The sequence below is a fragment of the Oncorhynchus mykiss genome, chromosome 8 (assembly GCF_057628025.1).
Source record: "Oncorhynchus mykiss isolate SJ-2025 chromosome 8, ASM5762802v1, whole genome shotgun sequence".
Lineage (NCBI taxonomy): Eukaryota > Metazoa > Chordata > Actinopteri > Salmoniformes > Salmonidae > Oncorhynchus > Oncorhynchus mykiss.
Window position 1 is genome coordinate 8,112,570 of NC_143029.1, and position 24,819 is coordinate 8,137,388.

General features: G+C 44.5%; 1 protein-coding gene across 1 annotated transcript; it reads right to left on the reverse strand.

The window, feature by feature from the left end:
• Positions 1-497: 497 nt before the first annotated feature.
• LOC110529176 (thrombospondin-1) lies at positions 498-24,222 on the reverse strand. The gene is made up of 22 exons (XM_036984653.2): positions 23,957-24,222; positions 23,584-23,665; positions 22,767-23,326; positions 22,418-22,493; positions 21,387-21,479; positions 21,048-21,157; positions 19,336-19,461; positions 16,493-16,589; positions 15,100-15,273; positions 14,632-14,808; positions 13,445-13,618; positions 12,927-13,207; positions 12,293-12,511; positions 11,939-12,046; positions 11,003-11,162; positions 10,288-10,406; positions 5,444-5,678; positions 5,062-5,289; positions 4,638-4,909; positions 4,452-4,549; positions 4,199-4,338; positions 498-4,049 (listed from the first exon to the last, which is right to left on the reverse strand). Exons 2-22 carry the CDS (start codon positions 23,645-23,647, stop codon positions 4,042-4,044), a joined length of 3,519 nt encoding a protein of 1,172 aa, XP_036840548.2. The 5' UTR covers positions 23,648-23,665; positions 23,957-24,222; the 3' UTR covers positions 498-4,041.
• Between the last annotated feature and the right edge of the window lie 597 nt (positions 24,223-24,819).

Here is a 24,819-nt window from a genome sequence, read left to right on the forward strand (position 1 = left end):
TCTTGTGTGTTCTACGTGGACTTTGAGCCTGCACTGGATGCTCCTGTGTGTTCTACGAGGACTTTGAGCCTGCACTGGATGCTATTGTGTGTTCTACGAGGACTTTTAGCCTGCACTGGATGCTCTTGTGTGTTCTACGTGGACTTTGAGCTTGCACTGGATGCTCTTGTACTCGGCTCAGCTGCAAATCCATGCACTATATTTAGACTTTATGCAGTTAGTATTAGTTTTGTCTAAGACAAAAATATCAATACAATAGGGTAGTCTAGTGGTTAGAGAGTTGGACTAGTAACCGGAAGTTTGCAAGTTCAAACGATCTGACAAGGTACAAATCTGTCGTTCTGCCCCTGAACAGGCAGTTAACCCACTGTTCCTAGGCCGTCATTGAAAATAAGAATTTGTTCTTAACTGACTTGCCTAGTTAAAATAAAAGTTTTAAAAAAATAATGAAAATAATGGAATGTAGACATTGTGTTTGTGAAAAGACAGACAGAGAATGGATTTCAACAACTATTTATTGTTTCTGAAGTATATGTAACAAAATAATTGCTATGGATAAAAACATCATTTTTTAAAAACACTGCACAACTAAGTAAAAATGTTTACAGACAACAAGCCTCACTAAATTGTACAAAAATAACGGTAAAAATAACAACATAAACGATAAACAGAACATCCTCATGTCAGTGTGCAAACCGTTTATACATATACGGACACGCCCCCTTCCGCAGGCAGCGAATCCTGATAAATTATTTAAATAGCATTTATCTACACGAATCGATCTCTCACACACAGAATAGCAAAGACAAAGCAAAACAGAACAATCATTTATCCATTAAAAGAGCACTGGACAAAAGACACAAAAGCAAAAATAGAATATGTATATAAAAACAACTCTACCATTTGACTGTTTTTTTTTTTTACTGTAGGGGGGTGTTGGGCGGGGGGTGGGGGGGGTCTGTGTTGAAAAGAAAAGTAGTAATATTTACAGATTCATGGTACAGTAGCAATAAGATGTTGATCCATTTGTATTCTGTAAGCGTACAATGAAAAAATAAAAAAATCACATTTTTTTTTCTCGATCAAATTAATTATACAACAGCAATGAGGTATTATGTGTACATCATACATCAAAGGTTCCTTTGTTTTTAATCTCAGAAGAAAAGGATACACCGGTCACATACATGCCATTCTGAGTCAGATGCCCTAGTTCTAACCATGGCTATAATGGGATTAGAGTAAGATCCCACTTCTGACACCAAAGGCACCAGTCTGACTGACTCTGGATCAGTTTACACCTTGAACACCTGGGGAATAGTCTTTACTTCCTCAAAGTATTTTTTGCCTAAAATGACATACCCAAATCTATCTGCCTGTAGCTCAGGACCTGACTCTGGATCAGTTTACACCTTGAACACCTGGGGAATAGTCTTTACTTCCTCAAAGTATTTTTTTGCCTAAAATGACATACCCAAATCTATCTGCCTGTAGCTCAGGACCTGAAGCAAGGATATGCATATTATTGATAACATTTGAAAGGAAACACTTTGAAGTTTGTGAAAATGTTAAGTTAATGTAGGAGAATATAACATATTAAATCTGGGAAAAGATAATACAAAGAAAACAACATGCGTTTCATTTGTACTTTTTCGTACCATCATTTTTGAAATGCAAGAGAAAGGCCATAATGTATTATTAAAGCCCAGGTGCAATTGAGATTTTGGCCACTAGATGGCAGCAGTGTTTGTGCAACGTTTTAGACGGATCCAATGAACCATTGCATTTTTGTTCAACATTTTGTTTTAAGACTGCCCAAATTTTCTTATTTGGTTTATTAATACATTTTTAAGTTCACAACTGTGCACTTTCTTCAAACAATAGCATGGTATTATTTCATTGTAATAGCTTCTGTAAATTGGACAGTGCAGTTAGATTAACAAGAATTTAAGCTTTCTTCCAATATCAGATATGTCTATGTCCTGGGAAATGTTCTTATTACTTACAACTCCATGCTAATTACATTAGGCTACTTTAGCTACTTCAACTCAACCGTCAAACAATTTTTTTTTTAAAGCTTCTAAAGATGTTCAATGTTTCTAATTTGATCTTTTTACATTTGTAAAATAAATTAACAGAATATTTGTAACATTTAATGTTCGAAATGGAAAGTGTCGTAATAGACAGAATGGCTTTGACTTGCTGGCACTGACAATGCCCTTTTTTAATTGGCCCTCCCATGTAATTTTCTGCAATGGTTTGATATGCTAAGATGGCCGCTCCCATCTTACCCTGAGTATCACGATGTTCCATTTCAACTGAACTATATCAATCTAATGCCAGCCACAAAGCCTACAAGCAATCATGTATTTGACAAAAAAAGTATTTTGGCTCGTTTTAATTTTGGTTTGTTTTCTTTTGTCTCCAAGGCAACATATATAGAGGGGTAAAAGCAAGCGTTAAATGTCTTCTTATTTACACACAAACATACGTATATACATCATACATACACCATCCTCCATATCTTGTTGTTACGCAACTGACTTCCAAGGGCTACAAGTCCTTTCCTGACGAAAACTTAAAGTAAAAAAGTCTTATTGCGTTCTTCAACCACTGAGCCAAAAACCCCTCATCATCAGAGTTGTATCGTTCAGAACCTACATCCGCCTAGATTTGTTTTTATATAAACGGAACATCACATACTCTTTCTTTGGGACGTCCATTCCAGAACAAAGAGATGGAAAGAAAGAAAGAGGGATAGCGAGAGAGAGATGGATAGAAAGAGGGATAAGCGAGAGAGAGATGGATAGAAAGAGGGATAGCGAGAGAGAGAGAGATGGACAGAAAGAGGGATAGCGAGAGAGAGATGGACAGAAAAAGGGATAGCGAGAGAGAGAGATGGATAGAAAGAGGGATAAGCGAGAGAGAGATGGATAGAAAGAGGGATAGCGAGAGAGAGAGAGATGGACAGAAAGAGGGATAGCGAGAGAGAGATGGACAGAAAAAGGGATAACGAGAGAGAGAGATGGATAGAAAGAGGGATAGCGAGAGAGAGATGGATAGAAAGAGGGATAGCGAGAGAGAGATGGATAGAAAGAGGGATAGCGAGAGAGAGAGATGGATAGAAAGAGGGATAGCGAGAGAGAGAGATGGATAGAAAGAGGGATAGCGAGAGAGAGATGGATAGAAAGAGGGATAGCGAGAGAGAGATGGACAGAAAGAGGGATAGCGAGAGAGAGATGGACAGAAAGATGGATAGCGAGAGAGAGAGATGGACAGAAAGAGGGATAGCGAGAGAGAGAGATGATAGAAAGAGGGATAGCGAGAGAGAGATGGACAGAAAGAGGGATAGCGAGAGAGAGATGGACAGAAAGAGGGATAGCGAGAGAGAGATGGACAGAAAGAGGGATAGCGAGAGAGAGATGGACAGAAAGAGGGATAGCGAGAGAGAGATGGATAGAAAGAGGGATAGCGAGAGAGAGATGGATAGAAAGAGGGATAGCGAGAGAGAGATGGATAGAAAGAGGGATAGCGAGAGAGATGGATAGAAAGAGGGATAGCGAGAGAGAGATGGATAGAAAGAGGGATAGCGAGAGAGATGGATAGAAAGAGGGATAGTGAGAGAGAGATGTAAAAGTTTGGAAGTGCATAGTTGTCCATAGGGAGACTTTCCCGCACAGGGATGAATGAGGTCTTTCAGATCAGAAAGAGATCGTCCGGACGGTTGGGAACATCGGTCGGTCTCTCACTCACGCCAAGCAAACGGGCTGTTTTTTTTCCCCTTCTCTACCTGCTCTGGGTGGGTAGGAGTAGCTTCTCTGATCTTCGACTGGCAGTCACCCGGATGGTTCTCTGTCCAAACCAGCATCAATTTACCCCGAGGCTGACCACAACAGAATTTTCCCCCTTCGTCCCCTTCAGTGTGAGTCCCGCAGAAGAAAAGAGGAGTAGAAAAAAACAGTCCCTGGACATTGTATTGGAATACATATCGTTCATATTTATACAGAAAGGTGCATTGTTCCAAGAGCTTCCTGCTCCGTGCAATTATGCATCTGAAAAAAAAAAAAAAGTCAAGCATTAACTTAAAACAAAACGGTTAAGTTATGTGGTCTGGTATTTCACATCAGTCTATTGTGAAAGAGATTCCACTAAACAAGTGTTGTTGGAGATAGTAAGATGTAGAAATGTCCTTGTTGCTTACCTCTGCATTCATACTTGAGGTCTGAGAAGTATACCATCTCTTGCGAGAAGACAAAGAGGCCTAGTCTTCCGCCTGCGTACGTCTTGTCGTATATGCTCCCGGAATCCTTCATGATCCTCTTCCCCTCGTACATGACCACTCTGAAATTACAAACAAGACTCTTGAGACAAACCATCAGAGGACATACAGTAAATACTGGCATTATGGAAAGCCTCATAACTCTCCACCAGGCCAATGAGTCTCCAGTGCTTACCTGATGTGTCCTGTTCTTGGTCTGTGGATCAGGTGCCATCTGTAGGCTGTGAAGTCTTTCCAGCCAACATTCTTAGGGTCGTGCCACAGAGTCCTCACCTAGAGAAGAAAGGAGAAATATAGGGAGAGTTAGGTGGTGTTGTCCTGAGGTGTTTCCTGTGTGTGTTTGTGTGTTTGTCCATCTTACCTGTCCTGGGGTGTTGCCCGTGTGCCAGAGAGCGTTCCTGAGGTGCTCTCCAGGTCCAGTAGTAGAGTTGACCACCTTGATGGACAGTCCTGAGTATCCCTGAGCCTTGGTGGGTTTGTTGCTCCAGTAAGTCTGTGTGATCTGCTTCCACATCACAACGTAGAACCTGGAGCTGGACTGGTAGCCGAACACAAAGCCGGCGTAATCATCATCTCTCTCTGTGTTGATGAAGAAGGTTCCACTGAAGTCCACCGCGTTGAACTCATCAAAACCTGAGAATGGAGAAACAGAGAAGATGTCAGTGAGAGGATGGTGTTTTTTTAGTTAGGCTTGGGTTATTTTGAGATATCCCAAAGTCTAGAATATTTCAATCAAGCCACCCACCAATCAACCAACCAACCAACCACCCAACCAATCCACTCACCAACAGCAATGCCAGGGTCACAGTTGACGGTCTGGACCAGCTCTTTGCCCTGATGTCTGACCACCCAGTTGGGGTCGATCTGGGACGTTCCCTTGGGGTCCAGGGGAACCATCTGGAACTTCCTGAAGTCCGTTTCGCTGATGTCAAAGTTCTCCGGACACACGTCGTAGATGTCAGGGACGTTGTCTTGGTCAAAATCATCTTTGCAAACATCTCCGCGACCGTCACCTGGAAGAAGATCGAAAGTTCAGTAAATTACATGTTTTAGGATGAAGCAGCTAGTGAACTCAACCGTTAACTAATGTCTAGAAATGTATTAGTTGAATAAGAAATTTAACTCCAATTTTTATCTCGTATCTCTCCTATTCTCCATCTAACTCACCATCAGAGTCGAGCTGGTCAGGGTTGAAGGCCAGTCTGCAGTTGTCTTTCTCATCAGGGATCCCGTCGTTGTCGTCATCGTGGTCGCAGGCGTCTCCCTTGCCGTCTTTGTCGTGGTCGGCCTGGTTAGCGTTGGGGATGTAGGGGCAGTTGTCCAGGTTGTTCTGGTGGCCGTCCTCATCGATGTCCTGGTTGCTGTCACACTTGTCTCCCACACGGTCGTCATCAGAGTCAACCTGTAGAGGTAAATGGCGATTTACATTAGCATGCTAGCTAATGTTAGCGGTTGCAACACAGTAGATACATACACCTGTTGGTGAAGATTAGTTAACATATTGTGAGTTGGTGGAGATTATTTAATTAACATGCTGTGAGTTGGTGGAGATTATTTAATTAACATGCTGTGAGTTGGTGGAGATTATTTAATTAACATACTGTGAGTTGGTGGAGATTATTTAATTAACATACTGTGAGTTGGTGGAGATTATTTAATTAACATACTGTGAGTTGGTGGAGATTATTTAATTAACATACTGTGAGTTGGTGGAGATTATTTAATTAACATACTGTGAGTTGGTGGAGATTAGTTAACATACTGTGAGTTGGTGGAGATTAGTTAACATACTGTGAGTTGGTGGAGATTAGTTAACATACTGTGAGTTGGTGGAGATTAGTTAACATACTGTGAGTTGGTGGAGATTATTTAATTAACATACTGTGAGTTGGTGGAGATTAGTTAACATACTGTGAGTTGGTGGAGATTAGTTAACATACTGTGAGTTGGTGGAGATTAGTTAACATACTGTGAGTTGGTGGAGATTAGTTAACATACTGTGAGTTGGTGGAGATTAGTTAACATACTGTGAGTTGGTGGAGATTAGTTAACATACTGTGAGTTGGTGGAGATTCGTTAACATACTGTGAGTTGGTGGAGATTAGTTAACATACTGTGAGTTGGTGGAGATTAGTTAACATACTGTGAGTTGGTGGAGATTAGTTAACATACTGTGAGTTGGTGGAGATTAGTTAACATACTGTGAGTTGGTGGAGATTAGTTAACATACTGTGAGTTGGTGGAGATTCGTTAACATACTGTGAGTTGGTGGAGATTAGTTAACATACTGTGAGTTGGTGGAGATTAGTTAACATACTGTGAGTTGGTGGAGATTATTTAATTAACATACTGTGAGTTGGTGGAGATTAGTTAACATACTGTGAGTTGGTGGAGATTATTTAATTAACATACTGTGAGTTGGTGGAGATTAGTTAACATACTGTGAGTTGGTGGAGATTAGTTAACATACTGTGAGTTGGTGGAGATTAGTTAACATACTGTGAGTTGGTGGAGATTAGTTAACATACTGTGAGTTGGTGGAGATTAGTTAACATACTGTGAGTTGGTGGAGATTCGTTAACATACTGTGAGTTGGTGGAGATTAGTTAACATACTGTGAGTTGGTGGAGATTAGTTAACATACTGTGAGTTGGTGGAGATTCGTTAACATACTGTGAGTTGGTGGAGATTAGTTAACATACTGTGAGTTGGTGGAGATTAGTTAACATACTGTGAGTTGGTGGAGATTAGTTAACATACTGTGAGTTGGTGGAGATTAGTTAACATACTGTGAGTTGGTGGAGATTAGTTAACATACTGTGAGTTGGTGGAGATTAGTTAACATACTGTGAGTTGGTGGAGATTAGTTAACATTTTGTGAGTTGGTGGTATTTAGTTAACATACTGTGAGTTGCCCTGAGACACCGATGTGGGGTCAATTCTGTGCTCCTCTCCTAGACTCCTACTGTAGATCTCCTTTGACACTGATCTAGGGTCTGTTTTGTGTTTCCTCCCTACAGGTAAAGTGTAGAACATGGGGAAGATAATGACACCTGATGCTGATTGGATTTCCAGCTGTACCATTCGTTTAACCTCTCATTTCCTAATATCTCTCCTCTCATGATGGACTATCCCCAGGCTCTGTTTACTCTCCCCTCTCTAAACCTGCCAAGATCAATTTGTCTTCTGGTGGAGTTTTTCATCTGCTGACAATCAAAATATTCTATAAACCCTGTACCCTATAAACACACCCTTTCTCTCTTCCTCCTTCCTTCCTTCTCTCCTCCTCCTTCCCTCCATTCTTCCCTCTCTCCTCCTCTCCTCCACTAGCACCAGTAGGCAGGTCTTTCCACAGACAGAAGCATTTTAGCCATATCCCTGCGGACATGATTCTCCTGTGCCTGCTGCTTGGCAAGACTACACACAGATTTCATTGCCTCACACGAGGCGAGGGAGGGAGAGAGGGAAGGATTGGATTGGTGTGAATTCCGCCCATTTCCCCCCTAACTGAGTCCTGTTGTTCCGAACACATTCCTGGTCGTCAGTCTAGCATGGCACAGGTGGGATCCACACGGGGCTTGTGTGTGTGCCGACGCCCGACGGGGCACGCATACATCCAGGGGCGAGCCCATTCCTGGGTAATAACAACCAGCCCGGGGCCCCACCCTGGCCTCTACCCCTCCATCACTCCACCTTTCCTTCTGAGCAGTCAAAGCCAATGTCAATGCCCTATTGAAAAGCCTGGCTCCCCGTGCATGCTGTAGGTGCCCCTGAGCTGCAGAGGATATAACTCCACCTTAACATGGCATGATACAGCCTAGACTTACATCTACCCAGTACAGTGACCCATTACATCTACCCAGTACAGTGACCCATTACATCTACCCAGTACAGCGACCCAGTACAGTGACCCATTACATCTACCCAGTACAGCGACCCAGTACAGTGACCCATTACATCTACCCAGTACAGCGACCCAGTACAGTGACCCATTACATCTACCCAGTACAGCGACCCAGTACAGTGACCCATTACATCTACCCATTACATCTACCCAGTGCAGCGACCCATTACATCTACCCAGTGCAGCGACCCAGTGCAGTGACCCAGTACAGTGACCCAGTACAGTGACCCATTACATCTACCCAGTGCAGCGACCCATTACATCTACCCAGTGCAGCGACCCATTACATCTACCCAGTGCAGCGACCCATTACATCTACCCAGTGCAGCGACCCAGTACAGTGACCCAGTACAGTGACCCAGTACAGTGACCCATTACATCTACCCAGTGCAGCGACCCATTACATCTACCCAGTACAGTGACCCAGTACAGCGACCCAGTACAGTGACCCATTACATCTACCCAGTACAGTGACCCAGTACAGCGACCCAGTACAGTGACCCAGTACAGTGACCCAGTACAGTGACCCATTACATCTACCCAGTGCAGCGACCCATTACATCTACCCAGTGCAGCGACCCATTACATCTACCCAGTGCAGTGACCCATTACATCTACCCAGTGCAGTGACCCATTACATCTACCCAGTGCAGCGACCCATTACATCTACCCAGTGCAGTGACCCAGTGCAGCGATCACACAACAGAGAGAGTTCTTCTAGAATCACAGACAGTGTTTGTGATAGTGGCATGCGTGTGTACTCCTACGTGCATGCATCGCTCTCAACTTACAACCTATTCTACACACACGAGCCCAGGGGCGAGCCCATTCCTGGGTAATAACAACCAGCCCGGGGCCCCACCCTGGCCTCTACCCCTCCATCACTCCACCTTTCCTTCTGAGCAGTCAAAGCCAATGTCAATGCCCTATTGAAAAGCCTGGCTCCCCGTGCATGCTGTAGGTGCCCCTGAGCTGCAGAGGATATAACTCCACCTTAACATGGCATGATACAGCCTAGACTTACATCTACCCAGTACAGTGACCCATTACATCTACCCAGTACAGTGACCCATTACATCTACCCAGTACAGCGACCCAGTACAGTGACCCATTACATCTACCCAGTACAGCGACCCAGTACAGTGACCCATTACATCTACCCAGTACAGCGACCCAGTACAGTGACCCATTACATCTACCCAGTACAGCGACCCAGTACAGTGACCCATTACATCTACCCATTACATCTACCCAGTGCAGCGACCCATTACATCTACCCAGTGCAGCGACCCAGTGCAGTGACCCAGTACAGTGACCCAGTACAGTGACCCATTACATCTACCCAGTGCAGCGACCCATTACATCTACCCAGTGCAGCGACCCATTACATCTACCCAGTGCAGCGACCCATTACATCTACCCAGTGCAGCGACCCAGTACAGTGACCCAGTACAGTGACCCAGTACAGTGACCCATTACATCTACCCAGTGCAGCGACCCATTACATCTACCCAGTACAGTGACCCAGTACAGCGACCCAGTACAGTGACCCATTACATCTACCCAGTACAGTGACCCAGTACAGCGACCCAGTACAGTGACCCAGTACAGTGACCCAGTACAGTGACCCATTACATCTACCCAGTGCAGCGACCCATTACATCTACCCAGTGCAGCGACCCATTACATCTACCCAGTGCAGTGACCCATTACATCTACCCAGTGCAGTGACCCATTACATCTACCCAGTGCAGCGACCCATTACATCTACCCAGTGCAGTGACCCAGTGCAGCGATCACACAACAGAGAGAGTTCTTCTAGAATCACAGACAGTGTTTGTGATAGTGGCATGCGTGTGTACTCCTACGTGCATGCATCGCTCTCAACTTACAACCTATTCTACACACACACACACACACACACACGTGTGTGCATCGCTCTCAACTTACAACCTATTCTACACACACGTGTGTGCATCGCTCTCAACTTACAACCTATTCTACACACACACACACACACACGTGTGTGCATCGCTCTCAACTTACAACCTATTCTACACACACACACACATGTGTGTGTGTAGGTTGTATGTGTATGTACACACACCTGGTCAGGGTTGTGTTCCAGAGGACAGTTGTCACACATGTCTCCCACACCGTCCAGGTCGGTGTCTCTCTGGTCCACGTTGTAGACATACGGGCAGTTGTCTTTCTCATTCAGAATACCTGTTGGACCAATCACAGTAGTTGTTATTCCGGGGAAGAGGAGGAAGGTGAGGAATATGACTTGTAGTTGAGTTAGTAATGGAATGCACGCTTGTGCATACTGTCAATTTGCACTTGGTTTCAAAGCGTTGTCATTGAACGGTGTGGTGCCTGCATTCAACACCAATCTACAGCATGTTCATTATATCGTATAGGTCTTAAATAGGGACAGATAAGCAACGTTAGAGTCTCTTAGGTCAGAGTCTCTTAGGTCAGAGTCTTAGGTCAGAGTCTCTTAGGTCAGAGTCTCTTAGGTCAGAGTCTCTTAAGTCAGAGTCTCTTAGGTCAGAGTCTCTTAGGTCAGAGTCTTAGGTCAGAGTCTTAGGTCAGAGTCTCTTAGGTCAGAGTCTCTTAGGTCAGAGTCTTAGGTCAGAGTCTTAGGTCAGAGTCTTAGGTCAGAGTCTCTTAGGTCAGAGTCTTAGGTCAGAGTCTCTTAGGTCAGAGTCTCTTAGGTCAGAGTCTTAGGTCAGAGTCTTAGGTCAGAGTCTCTTAGGTCAGAGTCTCTTAGGTCAGAGTCTCTTAGGTCAGAGTCCAACTAAGCAGGTTTAGAGTCTCACCATCTCCATCAATGTCGACAGAGCAGGCGTCTCCTTCCCCGTTGTTGTCTGTGTCGGTCTGGTCAGGGTTGCTGTTGTAAGGACAGTTATCACAACGATCTCCAACATCATCTCTGTCATAGTCATATTGCCTGGGGTTGTACACGAACGGACAGTTATCCTGTAGAGAGGGGAGAGAGGGAGGGGGGATAGGGGGAGGGAGAGAAGGGTAGATGGGGAGAGAGAGAGGGAGGGAGAAAGAGAGAGGCAGAGGAGAGAAATTGAGGGGGAAGGGAGAGAGAGGGGGGAGAGAGAGGAGGGGAGAGACGCAGAGAGACGGAGGTTGGAGAGAGAGAGAGAGAGAGATGGAGAGAGGGAGAGAGGGAGAGGGAGATGGAGAGAGAGAGGGGGAGAGGGAGCGATAGAGTGGGAGGAAGAGAGATGGAGAGAGGGAGTGGTAGAGGGGGAGGGAGGGAGCACTATTCAATTACTCCAGCCTCAGAACTGCCAGAAGAATCAGTCGTGTCCACTGCCTTGCTTAGGAAAACATCTGACATGATATATTCATTTCAGATACTGTGCTTTTAACTTGCTGTGGTCTGTGTAACCTATATAGAGAGAGGAAGGATGAAAGCATGTTGCCTATTTAGGCCCGGTCCCAAATATAATGTTAGGACTAGCAGTTTACACCGCGGCTCGTTCAGAGTGGCACCTCTGTGTTGGGATTTGAGCTTTGTCTCTGAAGGCAAAAAAAAATGTGTTTTTCTTCCCCTTATTTCACAGCATGAATGATGAATGTAAAACCACATTTATGTCTCACTGCCAAAACTGAACACACACACACACACACACACACTGACTACCCAAGGAGGTAGCATAACCTGGATTCATTTCTCTCAGTAAGGGGTAGGACTTCAGACCTTCAATGAGTGAATCAATGATTAATTCTTCACTTACCCTGTCGTCAGGAATGCCATCGTTGTCATCATCGTTGTCACACGCGTCACCAACACCATCCATGTCGTAGTCTTCTTGGCCTGAGTTGGGAAGGTTGGGGCAGTTGTCCTACAAAAGAGAAGTACCATCCTATGTTTACGCGATGTAGTCAACAAGCATGAATATTATATTTAACTATTGTAATGGTCCTTTAAGACATTAAATGTACCTGTTTTTTGTTTTTCTTTCAAAAAGATTTGTTCTTTCTAATTGCAGTCAGCATTGACACGTCACTCAAAAGGGATGTGTGGTTTTTACTAGTTAAACAGCAAGCTGGATCTATTCAGGGATCTATATGAGTCAGGAAGTGCATACCTTCTTGCAGTGGTAGGTGGCGTTCTCCACACAGACCAGGTCTTGGTTGGGCCATCCGTCCAGGTCCGTGTCCTCACCACAGATGTGTCCGTTTCCGGCATAGCCAGGCTTACACTCACAGCGGTACATGGGGTCGGCAAAGTGTCCCAGGTAGTTACAGCGTGCGTTCTTGTTGCAGTCGTGGCTCCCATCCAAGCAGGGGTTACGTGGTGTACACACCTGGAGTAAACGGAATAGAAGAGTTGGTCAGACAAGCCAGGAAATATTGTGGCTACCTGGCTTTGTTTTCAAAGAGCACAATCTGCTGACCGCCATGTAACAGAGTTGGCAGTATGATCTGGACAAAGAAAAGCTAGGCTTTTGTAAAGCAATCTTTGATCTTGTAAATTCCAAATTCTAAATTCTAAATTCTTAATTCTTAATTCTTAATTCTAAATTCTTAATTCTAAATTCTTAATTCTAAATTCTAAATTCTAAATTCTTAATTCTAAATTCTTAATTCTAAATTCTAAATTCTAAATTCTTAATTCTAAATTCCATATTTCTAAAGTTCTAAATCAACTGAGGACAGAGATGCAGTATGACAGGACTATCACCCCAACAGTAGTCCACAGCACCAGGTGATGCTACCTACCTGTTTCTTGGCGGTGGCCTCCTCCACTCCCCTGCCGAAGGGCTGAGGTCCAGAGTAGCGTGCGGGACAGGGCAGACAGTTGTAACCAGGGTCAGTGTTCTCACAGCGGTGGACTCCGTTGAACACGAAGCAAGCGTCAGGAACCTCTTTGCACTCGTCAATGTCCTCGCACTTGATGCCGTCACCAGAGTAACCAGTGGGACATTTCCCACAATTCCATGTTCCATCGGGAACGCTGGTGCACTTGGTCCCAGGAAAGCAGGGGTTAGACAGACAACCATCTGAGGAGAGAGACATTGGCTTTCAGTACTGATTACTGACTGCTTCTAAGTACTAAGTGCTGTCTGTGTTTAAGTAGACTTTTATGTCTTTAATAAGCCCTAAGATAATTAAAAGTAATATTTTGAAAGTGTTAGTGTACTAACTAAACTGTCTAAAACCGACAATTTTAGCAACTAATTCACAGCATGTAGGAGTTATAAGAGACGTCGGCTACTCATCCAGCGCCTGCTACTCACCGACGGGACAGGCGTTCCTGTTGCACAGCTGAGTGGCCTTGGAGTCACCCTGGCACTCCTTGCCACCATATTTGGGGGCGGGGTCGTTGCAGAGACGTTTACGTGTCTGGGCTCCTCCCCCACAGGTGGAAGAGCAGGTATCCCATAGCGACCAGGGTCCCCAGTTACCGTTGACTGAGAGTGAAGAAGAGAGACAGGTACAGGTCAGTACAGGTGTACGTGGCGTCCCTAGTAGGGTCTGTGTTGTATTAAATAGGCACAATGACACGTGGCCCGAGTGACAGTTTTTGTTTCTTTAGACAAATTCTTGTTTGTTGACTTGCCAAACAACAAACAGTGACAATCTGCTAGGGAAACTGACTATGTAGAGATAAGATGAGGATTGAGATTATGCATTTGACTGGAAACATCTCACAGTGTGGTGTGCATGAAAAGGCATTTGACTGGAAACATCTCACAGTGTGGTGTGCATGAAAAGGCATTTGACTGGAAACATCTCACAGTGTGGTGTGCATGAAAAGGCATTTGACTGGAAACATCTCACAGTGTGGTGTGCATGAAAAGGCATTTGACTGGAAACATCTCACAGTGTGGTGTGCATGAAAAGGCATTTGACTGGAAACATCTCACAGTGTGGTGTGCATGAAAAGGCATTTGACTGGAAACATCTCACAGTGTGGTGTGCATGAAAAGGCATTTGACTGGAAACATCTCACAGTGTGGTGTGCATGAAAAGGCATTTGACTAGAAACATCTCACAGTGTGGTGTGCATGAAAAGGCATTTGACTAGAAACATCTCACAGTGTGGTGTGCATGAAAAGGCATTAGACTGGAAACATCTCACAGTGTGGTGTGCATGAAAAGGCATTTGACTGGAAACATCTCACAGTGTGGTGTGCATGAAAAGGCATTTGACTGGAAACATCTCACAGTGTGGTGTGCATGAAAAGGCATTTGACTGGAAACATCTCAGTGTGGTGTGCATGAAAAGGCATTTGACTGGAAACATCTCAGTGTGGTGTGCATGAAAAGGCATTTGACTGGAAACATCTCAGTGTGGTGTGCATGAAAAGGCATTTGACTGGAAACATCTCACAGTGTGGTGTGCAAGAAAAGGCATTTGACTGATGTCAAATGGAGATGACCCAGGTCTTGTGCATAAAAGCCTGTGACTAATGGTACTCACCGGGGCAGGGTGACTTGGTGCACTTCTCAGTCTGTCTTCCCTCTCCTTGGCAGTCCTTGCCTCCCAGCTGGGGTGTGGGGGAGTTGCAGAGGCGAATACGGGTGATGACACCCGCCCCACAGGTGACCGAGCAGGATGACCAGGGGGACCAGTGGCTCCAGGCGCCGTCCTGCCTGACTGGAGGGACAACACAGAGCAGAGGTCAGAGGTTAAAAGTTAGGGAGTCAATGGTTATGGGTCATTGTCATGCTATATAGGTCATTGTCCAGTCAAAACAGGGTAAAATATGTGTTATGACTTGTTGCTCTGTAGAGACACAGGTGGCTGATCTGTGGATAGATACTTAGATGTGGGTGCAGGTGTATCGTTTCTGTCACCATGGATACAAATCAGTGATAGAAGTTTCCCTGTGTGACGATTGATGAATGTGATTTTTATGGTCGTTTGTCATGTGAACACTGAACTCACAGCGTTTGTCACACTCCTGAAGGTAGCAGTCCCTGGTTTGGACGGAGGTTCCCTCGCAGTTGTTGTTGATGCGGTCGCAGGAACGGCCCCTCTGCTGAATGCCCCGCCCACAAGACACGGAACAGTGGGTCCATTCAGACCAGAGGGACCAGCCGTCCTCCGCATAGTCACTCACTATGGAGACAGCGAGAGAAGGAGGGAGAGGAGGAAGGGAGGGGAGGTAGAGAAGGTGAGGGAGGAAGAAAGGAAGGAGAGAGGGAAGGAGCGAGGAGGAGGAGGTGAGAGGGAAGAAGCGAGGAGAGGGAGGGAGGGAAGGAGCGAGGAGAGGGAGGGGAAGAGTGAGAAAGAGCGAGGATAGATGGAAGGGTAGTGAGGGAGAGGAGGAAGAGGAGGGGAGGGAAGAAGTGAGGAGGAGGAGAGAGAGGGAGACAATGAGAGAGCTATTGGACTGCAGTCCCCAAGCAGAAAATGAGGGTTATAAGCTCTTAAAGATCTTAAAGCTCCAGTCTAATGTACTGACTTTAGCCCTGGGGTGTGTGTGTGTGTGTGTGTGTGTGTGTGTGTGTGTGTGTGTGTGTGTGTAGAGTGTGTGTGTAGAGTCAGCCCACTCCAGGAATTTCAGGGGCAAGAGAAAACCCAAAGGGAAGCCAGTGGAAATGGATAAGTCCTTCTAGAAATATGACTGGGATCCCCCATTGACTGTTGTTACTTTAAAGAGCAAATTGAATTTGCTCATAGCAGGGTTCTTGATCATGTCAAAACTTTTGAGTGACCAAGGTAGAGGTTCTCCATGTGTGTTTAGATTTCAGGGGCCACTGCTGTCTTAGGTATGTGGGAAATGTCACTTGTTCTTGAGTGTAGGATGGCAGCGCTGAACAGCCCAACAATTTTCCATCCCACTTAAACCAATTTGGCCAAATTATAGCCATTAAAAGTTGAAGATTCAAAGATGTTTTGGGGTGGATAACACACCAATGTTCCCGACACACTCATACGTTGACGAGCCAGAGAACCTAAATCACCCTTAAAATGAATTTAGTTTTCTTGAATAGAAACCTTTACATCCAGAAAAGTTGTTGTGGTTTCATGCTTTAGTTGGTGAAGGAGGTCCAAATAGCTGGCAGTAAATGGAGTGTTGTTTGAAATGGCCTGTTTGTCTTAGAGACATTAAGCCTTAGGACAACTCAGGCCATTCATAGATTTACAGTAGAACAGAACAAGCTTTGGGTTCATAATACAGTAGTATACTGTAAACCTTTGTTTGTATGTTTTATGTTACTTCCTGAGAGCTGAGTAGTTTTGTTGGAAGTTGGAACGACACAAATGGAACCATAGAATTAGAACTGTTCATTCTAATTCTAGAGTTGGAACAATGGAGAATAGAGAAACTTACGTGTTCCACAGCGCGGGCAACACTCTCCATCAGACACGGTGGCGTTGGCACAGGGGATCAGTGGGCAGGAGATCTTGCGGCATACGGTGGCAGAGTTCTACAGAGGGGCGGAGACAGTGACAAAGGACTAGGTCATTTCTTGAACTTGAAGAACGTGTCGTCACTCAGGTAGGTGGTAAAAAAAAGAAGAAGAATCTATCAAATGTATTTTCTAAAGACGTTTTTACATTAGCAGCCACACTATGAAAACAGCACTGTACACTACGAAAACAGCACTGTACACTATGAAAACAGCACTGTACACTATGAAAACAGCACTGTACACTATGAAAACAGCACTGTACACTATGAAAACAGCACTGTATACTATGAAAACAGCACTGTACACTATGAAAACAGCACTGTACACTATGAAAACAGCACTGTACACTATGAAAACAGCACTGTACACTATGAAAACAGCACTGTACACTATGAAAACAGCACTGTACACTATGAAAACAGCACTGTACACTATGAAAACAGCACTGTACACTATGAAAACAACATTGTACACTATGAAAACAGCACTGTACACTATGAAAACAGCACTGTACACTATGAAAACAGCACTGTACACTATGAAAACAGCACTGTACACTATGAAAACAGCACTGTACACTACGAAAACAGCACTGTACACTATGAAAACAGCACTGTACACTATGAAAACAGCACTGTACACTATGAAAACAGCACTGTACACTATGAAAACAGCACTGTACACTATGAAAACAGCACTGTACACTATGAAAACAGCACTGTACACTATGAAAACAGCACTGTACACTATGAAAACAGCACTGTACACTACGAAAACAGCACTGTACACTATGAAAACAGCACTGTACACTATGAAAACAGCACTGTACACTATGAAAACAGCACTGTACACTACGAAAACAGCACTGTACACTATGAAAACAGCACTGTAACAGCACTGTACACTATGAAAACAGCACTGTACACTATGAAAACAGCACTGTACACTATGAAAACAGCACTGTACTCTACGAAAACAGCACTGTACACTATGAAAACAGCACTGTACACTATGAAAACAGCACTGTACACTATGAAAACAGCACTGTACACTATGAAAACAACACTGTACACTATGAAAACAGCACTGTACACTATGAAAACAGCACTGTACACTATGAAAACAGCACTGTACACTATGAAAACAGCACTGTACACTATGAAAACAGCACTGTACACTATGAAAACAACATTGTACACTATGAAAACAGCATTGTACACTATGAAAACAACACTGTACACTATGAAAACAGCACTGTACACTATGAAAACAGCACTGTACACTATGAAAACAGCACTGTACACTATGAAAACAGCACTGTACACTACGAAAACAGCACTGTACACTATGAAAACAGCACTGTACACTATGAAAACAGCACTGTACACTATGAAAACAGCACTGTACACTACGAAAACAGCACTGTACACTATGAAAACAGCACTGTACACTATGATAACAGCACTGTACACTATGAAAACAGCACTGTACACTATGAAAACAGCACTGTACACTACGAAAACAGCACTGTACACTATGAAAACAGCACTGTACACTATGAAAACAGCACTGTACACTATGAAAACAGCACTGTACACTATGAAAACAGCACTGTACACTATGAAAACAGCACTGTACACTATGAAAACAGCACTGTACACTATGAAAACAGCACTGTACACTACGAAAACAGCACTGTACACTATGAAAACAGCACTGTACCCTATGAAAACAGCACTGTACACTATGAAAACAGCACTGTACACTATGAAAACAGCACTGTACACTATGAAAACAGCACTGTACTCTACGAAAACAGCACTGTACACTATGAAAACAGCACTGTACACTATGAAAACAGCACTGTACACTATGAAAACAACACTGTACACTATGAAAACAGCACTGTACACTATGAAAACAGCACTGTACACTACGAAAACAGCACTGTACACTATGAAAACAGCACTGTACACTATGAAAACAGCACTGTACACTATGAAAACAGCACTGTACACTATGAAAACAGCACTGTACACTATGAAAACAGCACTGTACACTATGAAAACAGCACTGTACTCTACGAAAACAGCACTGTACACTATGAAAACAGCACTGTACACTATGAAAACAGCACTGTACACTATGAAAACAACACTGTACACTATGAAAACAGCACTGTACACTATGAAAACAGCACTGTACACTATGAAAACAGCACTGTACACTATGAAAACAGCACTGTACACTATGAAAACAGCACTGTACACTATGAAAACAGCACTGTACACTATGAAAACAACATTGTACACTATGAAAACAGCATTGTACACTATGAACACTGTACACTATGAAAACAGCACTGTACACTATGAAAACAGCACTGTACACTATGAAACTAAATTTTAGGAAGGTGTTCTTAATGTTTTGCACATTCAGTGTATGTCATGTTGTGTGGTATATGTGTGTGTGTTTGTGTTTGTGTGCTGAGAGGAACATCCCCCCTGTTCAGGCTCTGTCTGTTCACTGCAGTGGTAGGCCTGGGCCATGGTCAGATCACTACAGACCCACTGTTGGCCTGATTCCAGCCTCCTCCTCCTACCCAATTACTGGCCAGATGACAGAGCTCTGGAGTAGTGAGCAGGCGCTTGCTGAGTGGGGGATGAGTGTGTGTTTGCAAGTGGCTGTGTGCAAGTGCAAACACACAGGCTTGTCCCCCCCCCCACACACAGACACAAAGTCTCTCGACTTCGGTCCTTACCTGACAAGTGCACTCAGTGCAGTCGTCGACAGTCCACTCGGCCTTGTTCTTGTGGACGATGCCGTTGTGCAGACAGACTCCACTGTGGATCCCCGCTCTGTTCATCAACAGCTTGTTCTCATCCGTCTGACAGGAGCAGACAGATATGAGACATTCAGTATGAATACGATATGAGAAGAGTGCTCAGTCCCTCAAGGGTTAAGGGTTTCAAATCCACACACTGTTTCAATTTTCATTTCTTGATAGCCTGAGTGGTTTGGAGGAGACTCAGGTGTTTGAGAACGCCTGTCACCACCTCACACTGGTTTATCATTAAGACGTCTTCCAAGTGAGAGTTAATTAAGAAAAATTGACCTAATTTGATGTGATGTATGAATTAAAATGCAGTTTGTCAGATTAGCTGGTACTGGGAGACCAGTATGTCAGATTAGCTGGTACTGGGAGACCAGTATGTCAGATTAGCTGGTACTGGGAGACCAGTATGTCAGATTAGCTGGTACTGGGAGACCAGTATGTCAGATTAGCTGGTACTGGGAGACCAGTTTGTCAGATTAGCTGGTACTGGGAGACCAGTATGTCAGATTAGCTGGTACTGGGAGACCAGTATGTCAGATTAGCTGGTACTGGGAGACCAGTATGTCAGATTAGCTGGTACTGGGAGACCAGTATGTCAGATTAGCTGGTACTGGGAGACCAGTATGTCAGATTAGCTGGTACTGGGAGACCAGTATGTCAGATTAGCTGGTACTGGGAGACCAGTATGTCAGATTAGCTGGTACTGGAAGACCAGTATGTCAGATTAGCTGGTACTGGGAGACCAGTATGTCAGATTAGCTGGTACTGGGAGACCAGTATGTCAGATTAGCTGGTACTGGGAGACCAGTATGTCAGATTAGCTGGTACTGGGAGACCAGTATGTCAGATTAGCTGGTACTGGGAGACCAGTATGTCAGATTAGCTGGTACTGGGAGACCAGTATGTCAGATTAGCTGATACTGGGAGACCAGTATGTCAGATTAGCTGGTACTGGGAGACCAGTGTGTCAGATTAGCTGGTACTGGGAGACCAGTATGTCAGATTAGCTGGTACTGGGAGACCAGTATGTCAGATTAGCTGGTACTGGGAGACCAGTATGTCAGATTAGCTGGTACTGGGAGACCAGTATGTCAGATTAGCTGGTACTGGGAGACCAGTATGTCAGATTAGCTGGTACTGGGAGACCAGTATGTCAGATTAGCTGGTACTGGGAGACCAGTTTGTCAGATTAGCTGGTACTGGGAGACCAGTATGTCAGATTAGCTGGTACTGGGAGACCAGTTTGTCAGATTAGCTGGTATTGGGAGACCAGTATGTCAGATTAGCTGGTACTGGGAGACCAGTATGTCAGATTAGCTGGTACTGGGAGACCAGTATGTCAGATTAGCTGGTACTGGGAGACCAGTTTGTCAGATTAGCTGGTACTGGGAGACCAGTTTGTCAGATTAGCTGGTACTGGGAGACCAGTATGCTAAGCAAGGTACACATGCAGTGGCAGAACAACTGGTTGTTGCAGAGTCTCATGCCACGGACGGACGGACGGATGGACGGACGGATTTAAAAATAATTTAAATCAATGAATGTCAAGTTCCGTTACTGTAGACAGACAGACAGACAGACAGACAGACAGACAGACAGACAGACATCTGGTTCAGGAGTTAGGTGTGTTTCCTCACCACTTTGCGCAGCTCGTTAGACAGCTCCTTCACCACCACTCCCAGCCCCTTCAGTTCCTTGAACATGCCAGTCAGGTCCTCACAGGAGAACCCACAGATCATCTGCAGGTCTGGAGGGAAGGAAAACACCATAGAGATACATTCATTCCATGGGAAACACAGAGTGACCATCAGTGTACATGAAGGCTTCCAGACTTACTTTCAACTCCCTACAGCTACAGACAACTGTTGACAGTAGAATAGAATGCTTTAACTTCTAACAGATCTGTGTTGTTCTCTTCCTATCGAGGAGCCTTTAACAGGGTTTAATATGGAGACCGGCAGTTTGGATGAGTTTACCTTTAGTTTTGTGGCCAGTGTAGTCAGTCCTAATGGCAGGGCTGGACCCATTGATGGGGTTGTCCATAACGATGATTCTATCAGTCAGAACAGCTGAGGAGAGGGAAGGACATGAGGGGAGAAGAAGGTAGACATAGGGGGAGAGGGAGGGGGGAGACAGAGGGAGAGGGGAGACAGAGGGAGAGGGAGGGGGGAGACAGAGGGAGAGGGGGGAGACAGAGGGAGAGAGAGGGAGGAGACAGAGGGAGAGGGGAGAGACAGAGGGAGAGAGAGAGAGAGAAAGAGAGGGGGGAGTGAGAAACGGGGGAGAAGGAGGGATACAGAGGGATTAAGAGAGAGGGAGGGAGAGAGATAAATGAGATGGAGAGGGTTGGAGGGAGGGAGGGAGGGGAGTAAGTGGGAGGGAGGGAAGAAGGGATATAGAGGAGGTTGGGAGAAAGAGGGAGGGAGGGAGTAAGAACACACAGAGAGACAGTTAGAGCACTGTAGACTGTAATGGTAATAGCCACCAGACCACATCAGACCACATTAGACTACAACAGACACACTATAGACTGTAATGGTAATACCCACTACACCACAACAGACACACTGTAGACTGTAATGCTAATACCCATCAGACCACAACAGACACACTGTAGACTGTATTGGTAATACCCACTAGACCACATCAGACCACAACAGACACACAGTCCCCAGGGCTCATTGGTGACATAACTACAGTTGGGGATATGTAACTACAGTCAGGGTATTACAGAACATTGCAGCATCATACTATCTTGAATCACCCAAAAAGTTAATGAGTTAATGTGCCCAGCCCTGGGGAGGCATTGAAGTGTTAGTAAACTTCCCAGCTTTTCCATGGCAATATAAACGTGATCCCCCCCCCCCCCCCCCCTCTCAACTCCCATGAGGCTTTTAAACAGTCATGCATAATCTTAGGAATGGCTTGCTGGCTTCAGCATAACAACCAGTGATGTACGGATAAACACACAAAGATGCTTTCTGTTTTTAATGTATATGTTACTTACAGTTTTGGCATCCTTTGTTGCGCAGTATCGCTTCTAAGGTGGTTCCAAAGACAAAGCGAACGTTTTGGAGCACCCCCTGCGAGAATCAATGGTACATTTTACCTCTAGTGCCTCCCCGTTACTATCACTCCGCTCTATGCAACACTATGGATCACTTAGATGGGTTTCAATACAGTGTATAACTTTAACGCATCGGTCTATGGGTTTTACGCACGATAATATTTACGCGTGTACGTGTTACACAATCCTATATTCAACACTTACTAAACATCTAAAGCAACTCGACAACGTATATTATCTGGGTCCATCACGCGTCGTCGCGTGAGCTCTGCATGTGCGCTTCACTTACCATGAACCGGTCCTTCACCGCTCCTTTCCCGATTCTGAGACGCGCGGTGATGGGAGTCTCCTGAGTGAGGATGCTCTGGATGGGAGCGTCCAGTTCCGCCGTGTTCACCTCCTCACAGCCAACATACAGCTGCGCCCGGTCCTCCTGCACGAACAGCGTAATATTCTTCCAGTGGCCCGTCGCCAAGTCCACATCTTCTATCGACACCACCTGTTGTTTATTCACGGTGGAGAAAACCACATCCAGGGTGTTCGCTTTCCCGTTGGAGACGATCTCGAACACGGCTCCGGATCCGTCACGCTTTTCCACCGTTAGGAGGGAGCCCCTGGTCCGCTTGAACTGCTTGAAGTTGAGGAGGAGAAGGAATCCCCTCTCCGCGTGGATGGAATCAATGAGGTCCCTGAAGGAGCTCTCGGGGACCTCGGGGATCAGGTCCGGGTTGAGGATCTTGTAGGCGGGACTGTATGGGTCGTCGCCCTTCACTAGGGTCACTCCGTGGTTCTTCTTGGAGACGTGGACCAGCTCGAACAGGTCGTACACGCTATTGTCGTCTCGGCTCTCTGTGTGCAGGAGACCGGGGAATGAGCGTAAACAGTTAGTCTTTGTCTACTTGTCTTGGGAATGGATTATTGTTGTTGTGAAGAATAAACTCTAAAATTATCTCTATGTTGAACCATTGTCAGGGTAAATCAATACATTAAGAGGATTTAATAATGCTTTTAAAAACGTTGATGTTTTTCTATAGTTTAATGTTCAAATCGAAGCTCAAACTCCTTTCATTCTATAGTAGACGAACTCATCAGGAAAATGATTTCACCTGCAACTCGTACGCTCTCGCAGGTCCAAAGCATCAATAGCAGAAATATTCCTGTCAACTTCATGGTGAAACTGGTTTTTACCTATGAAAAATAAACATAGAAACGTCAAAGGTCCACTTTTCACAAAAGTTCATGTATGCGCACACATGACTGCAAGTGGCTTTGGATAAAAGCGTCTGCTAAATGTCATATATTATATTAATATTTATATATAAAATAAATTTTTTAAACATCTAAATAAACAATCATCAAAACAAATTATTATTTCACACTTTATTATGTCACATTATTTATTTATAATAGAATATAATAAAAAAATATATATATTTGGATTAGATTCCTTGAAAGAAAATCGAAATATTGCTCACCCACCTGTTGAATGAAAAGAGCAGAGAGAAACTGTCAAATCCAAATAGAAATGGAAATCCAATAATAATCCACAAGATTCAAGCGTTTCTTGATCTTTTTTTTTAACGGAATGAGTTCTGATTTAATACGCAGAAATGTCGTTTCTTTTGTTGCTTTAATTTAATGGTAATTCTCTCCGGTATCGCACGCTAGAATTTAACTGTAAACCAGGGGACAAAGTGCTATTTAAATAGTTTCATGACATTCCTAAGAACGCGTCTCGCCCAATCGGATGGTAGAAGGAAAAAGGGACGAGCTTCTGGTGAGAGGGGGAGAAAAAAAAGCGCCACATTCCAGAGGCCAAATTCCATGACTGGATCCACACTTAATAGAACATCGTTTCCGGTTATTGTCTCACACACCAGTCTGAAATGTTCTCGTTTTATAACAAAAATCCACCTCTCTATCTTTGAACCTTTTGCGCATGTTTGATAAATGTTGTTTTAATTCTCAATCCCAGAATTGCCATTATCAATCAAGTTTTCTGGCCAAGTGGCAAGTCATGCACATGTGTCTTTATCACCAGACTGCTGTACATCTATGTGAAAAGTTGAATGAAAATAGAGGCGCTATTAGAAATCGTATAGAAACGGGTCCTTATTTGTTACCCCGACTGCGCTTCAGAGGTTTGGTAGAGGATGCTCAATCAGGCAACGGAAGGGATTTTATTCCCTACCGCTGTTCCGGGTTTGTCCGCTAGGAGTCGTTGTGAGCTCACTAGAGAGGCGCCGAGGGGCCATTCTGCAATGATACGGATGAGAACACCTGGGTTTCCATAAAATCCACACACACAGATGTCATGTACTTATTACCTGTTGTTATTTTTA